We start from the raw sequence: 4,885 nt of genomic DNA, 5'->3' as shown, positions 1-4,885 counted from the left end.
ACTCGAATTAATTTCATTCTCGCACGCAAGCACGAACATTTTATTTACAGTAAGTCCATATCATATCATTGTTTCGTCGTCGATGATGATAAATATTTACAATTTATTTACAAACATTTATTTATCATTGTTGTTCACGTATCGTTAGGTTTAATTTAAACGATAGAAACAACTTGGCACAAGTGCAAAACGAAGTCGAGATTCTTCGTTATTTTTATTATTATTCCTGGTCAACGATTGTTCCATTTTTTTTTCTTGTCGTTCTTTTAATAATGGAGAGAACGAAGAAAAGAAAAAAAAAAAAAAAGAAGAAGAAAATGGTGAGAAAAAAGGAAAAAAGAAAAGGAAAAAGAAAGTCGATCAATTCGTTATTGTCGGACTTTGAGAAAAAATCTTTCTTTCTTTCTTTCTTTCTCTCCCTTTTCTTTTTCTTTTCTTTTTTGTCTCCCTCCCTCCCTCCCTCCCTCCCCCCCCCCCACCTCCACAACTCACACACAGCTTATCTTCCCGATTCGAACAAAAGAATTGAAATCGATTGCCGATCTCTTGCAGCTTCTTCTTCTTCTTCCTCCTCGAGATAATTCGAAGTGAAGAATACTCGTTTAACGTCCTTACTCGTAAGATAAGAACGATAAGTTTAGAATCCTAGATTTCTAAGACGTTGCCTTCATTCTCTCGAAGGATGTTGAGATATCGTATGGTGGGGCGTCAATCCAGGATGAGATAGCATTCCCATGGGATAGAGTCCGGCAGGCGTTAGGAGTCCCGGATGCGATCCGTAAAGTGCCGTGTGGTGTTGCCTTACGGCGGACATTCGCAACTTCTCGATTTCCGCCTCCTGCAAACGTTTCGCTTTCGCCCGTCGATTTTGAAACCAGATTTTCACCTGAAACGAGAAAAAGAAAAGCACCCCCGAGGAAAAAAATTACTAAAAATATAGCGCTTCGTTCTACGACTACGAGAACAAAGAAAAAAAAAAAAAAAAAGAAAAAAGGGAAAAGAAAAAGAAAAAGACAAATTTTATGCACAGAACGGAGAAATTGTTAGAAGATTGGGAAAAAGTTTTTCGTCACTCCTTTTTTTTTTTTTTATATCTGTTGCTATTTACATACATCAAAATCAATTATTATTCGACAATAATTAATTATAGCGGAATTTTTCTATGATATAACTATAAACGAACGTCGTACATCAGTGATTATAGAAAAGATAAAGTGAAATTTATTCCTCGAATTAGGCGGCACGTAAAACGATCAGATCGACGATTTCGATCGTTAAATTTCTGAAAGGGAATACAGAGAGAGAAAGAGAGAGAGAGAAAGAGAGAGAGAGAGAGAGAGAAAGAGAGGAAAGAGAGAGAGGAGATCGAGAAGATCGAGCATGAGCTCTCACCGCGATCTAATTATCTTGAGAGATAATCTTTCGAGATAATTATCACGTCGGTTCGTTAAGCGGATACGAAAACGTCCTCGTACTCGTACGTATTAAATTTCAAGCTACTATTGAAGGTGGATTTTACGAGGGAAAGGGGGCTAAGAGGGAGAAAGGAGGGAGAGAGAAGGAGAGAGAACATTTAAAAATAATAATCCAAGATTGTTTTGTTCAATCGGTATGAGGGCATCGCTAATTATCGCATCTATAATGACGAAAACGATTGCTATAATAAATAAAGACGAACGTTCTCAATAAGAAAAAAATATTTGTTAGGTATGTGAAGAGGAAAGAAGATATAGGGGAGAGAGTAAACGAGAGAGAGAGAGAGAGAAAGAGAGAATTCTTAAGCTTCGGCCAAGAGATAATTGTTACGGTCATCGCGAAAAACGTGCTTCAGCCAATTTGTAGCGATATTAATAACATTTACTGTCTAATGTTTCCTTCTCCCTCCCCCTCATCCTCACTCCCTTCTTCTCGTACTCCTCTCGTCTTACTTCTCTTCTTTCTCTACGTGCTATATGTGTATGTATGTATGTATGTACTTCCTCTTTCTTTTATTTCCTTTTTTTGTTTCGTCATATCGTTGCATTGACATAAATATAGTTATACCTTTTACATGCATTTAATTGTTGCACGTCTAATATAAGTAACGGATATATGGATATGTATAATGGAGGAAATATACTTGTGAAAAATTAAACAATACAAAGAATTATCCATCTTCAGGTTGATCGATGGAATAGAAGAGAAAAAAATAATTATTGTAATGCTGAAAGAAATATTGAAATGAATATAAATAATTTTTTGTTGTCTCTCTCTCTCTCTCTCTCTCTCTCTCTCTCTCTGTCTGTCTGTCTTTTTTTTATTCTTTATTCCTGTCAATCAACAAATTATTTTAATTTGGATTATTCTGTTTCTTTCTTTTTCTTTTGCTTTTTTTTTAATCTATCTATTCGTCGAGTCTCTCCGTTGGCAGTTGTCAAGTATTTAAATCGAACGAACAAATGTTACAGAAAATTATTCAAAACTGCTATGCTAATGTAGAAGAAGAGAATGTATTAATAGAAAGACAGAAACGTGTCTCGCTTGACGAAATGCCAAGATAATTAACTCCGAGACTATGAAACTCGAAGTTCTGGGAAAGGGACTTACTTACTTACTCACTCACTTATTTACTACTAACCTGAGTTTCTGTTAGATGGAGAGATGACGAGAACTCAGCTCGTTCGGCAACACTGAGATACTGCCTCTCACGAAACTTCTTCTCTAGAGCTAGCAACTGTTGCGTCGTGAACGGTGTCCTCGGCTTCCGGTTGGGCTTGTGTTTCCTGAGGTTGCATTTGATCTTGGCGGGTTCTCCATTTTCTAGAAAAGAGAAACGAAAAAAAAAAAAAAATAGAATGAATGAAAACAATATCTCCTGGTCAGAAATCTTTCGTATATGTGGTATCTGGTTTATACTACATAAAAAGAACAAAAAAGAAAAAAAAAGAAAAGAAACAAAAATAAAAAAATTATAATAAATTGAAATTACAGCTCATTATATAGATACTTTTTCAGTTCAAATTTAATATCTCATTATCGTACTAGTCTGAATGTAACTTAAAAATTTTCGTATTCTTTAAGTTGTTCTAAAATGGCCTATAGTGTAATCTACGAAGATAGGGAATACCGCAGGATGTCGTAATCATATTTACGATAAAAAAAAAAAAGTAAAAAAACAAGTAAAAACTAACAGCACACCAATAAACAAAAATAATCAAAATAATTTTGTCTTCTGACCGATGAAAAAAGTATAGAAAAAAAAAAAAAAAAAAAGAAAAAAAAAATTTACAAAAGTAACATCGATTTTCCGAAACGACTCCGTAACGTGCATACAGTTACCCGGATAAATAAAAGAAATATTTCCAATTAACTAGTCGCAGAATAAAAATCGAAAAGGGTGAAAGCAGAAAGGAAGAAAAGAAGAAGATATTTCCCCTTCCAACATTCGCCAAATTCTTCAAAAAAGAAAAAAAAAACCAGGAGAAAAAGAGCAATGATAGAAATTTTATTCGATAACAACACGTGTTGTTACAACTTAAAAGATTAGAAAACAATAAGGGACACAATTAGCTCAATCAAGGGAAACATAGAACAAGAACATTAGGATAGGGGAACATAGAACAACAGGTTGTTCGGTCTTAGAAACGTAACTTGGAACGAGTTCGAAGGTGTGTTCCTGGGCACGCCGTAGGTGAGAGACGAGTTGGAAAGAGAGACCCCGACCGCAATGTCCTGTTTTTGCTTTCGGAAGAGAAAGATTTTAAAAGAAGGGAAACGCGCCCGTAGACTATTATTTTTCTTTTAAAATACAAGTATCAGGCCAAAGTGTTTCTTCCTCTCTACGTGTTTCTTCGGATAAGTCGATTCATAATTTTTCCGTCGGGACCGCGCCGCAAACTGGCCTCATTACGTTTTTGTCGATCGACCGCAAAATTCCGGCCCCCAGTTTATACCACGGATCCGTATTGTTTCTGTTTATAAGGCCTAAAGTTTTTCTTCTTCTTCTTCTTCTTCTTACTTACTTACTTACTTACTTACTTATTTTTTCCTTTTTATTCTTCTTTCAAACACCCTTAGCTTTCGCTTACACGCTGTCTTTTCTTTCGCCGGATGAACGAACAACAACAAAAACTGTTTTTCCAATCTACACGAAATTATTAGTTGCAACAATAACAACGGGGGCCCCCTCCCGCCCATTTCTCAACCTCCGCCCTATCCACGTCCTTCTTTCGTTCCCTTTTCTTTACCTGTCCCTTTTTGTACTCTTTCTTCTTTTTATTTTTTTGTGTTTTTTTTTTTTTTTATATATATATCTTTTTCTCTATTCTTATTCAATCCTGATAAAAACGACGAACTACGTACTATACCTCGATCGTTAATCGTGAGAAAATGATTGAACGCATTTACTATTATATCGTTTAATTGACAAATAAAACCAAAGGGATACAAATTTTAATTTTTTTTTTTTTTCTTAAATCATGAGAATTTTTGTACTTCTTAAAAAAATTACAATCATTTTATTTTATATACTCCTACGTTAGTAAATGTCTATGTGATGTATTTTAAGTATGTATGCATGTACTTAAACTTTGTTGTTTCTATTATATGAAATTGATACTTACGAATGGATAAGTAAGTAAAAAAATTGAAAGAAAATCAGTTTTCTACCATTGGATCACGATCGAATGGCAATGGTAAATAAATAAGTAAGTATTTACTTACTTGTAAGATACGCCAAGTAAGTAAGAAAGTAAACGCGCGGTGCTCCGTCAACCACCATTCCCGATAAATTACTCGGCAGAAGAACGTTGCAAAATCGGCAAGAGACAAACGCGTTTCTGTCCGCGCGTACGAGCCCGCTACTTAATCGTTCCGTCAGCATGCTATTTAGTAAGGCATAAATATG

The 4,885-nt window shown here is 35.1% G+C and overlaps 1 protein-coding gene across 2 annotated transcripts in view; it reads right to left on the bottom strand.

The window, feature by feature from the left end:
• Positions 1-480: 480 nt before the first annotated feature.
• The window catches only part of LOC124949235 (muscle segmentation homeobox-like), a 10,266-nt gene continuing 5,861 nt past the window's right edge, over positions 481-4,885 (bottom strand). For both annotated transcript variants that reach the window (XM_047493991.1, XM_047493990.1), the window contains 2 exons: positions 2,618-2,799; positions 481-886 (listed from right to left, as the gene is read on the bottom strand). In XM_047493991.1, coding sequence (XP_047349947.1) covers positions 668-886; positions 2,618-2,799 — 401 coding nt within the window. In that variant the 3' untranslated portion in view covers positions 481-667. The remainder of the gene's footprint in view (positions 887-2,617; positions 2,800-4,885) is intronic.

Source organism: Vespa velutina, chromosome 5 (genome assembly GCF_912470025.1).
Source record: "Vespa velutina chromosome 5, iVesVel2.1, whole genome shotgun sequence".
Lineage (NCBI taxonomy): Eukaryota > Metazoa > Arthropoda > Insecta > Hymenoptera > Vespidae > Vespa > Vespa velutina.
The sequence above is the reverse complement of the archived record's forward strand: the minus strand, read 5'-3'. Positions and strand labels throughout refer to the sequence as shown.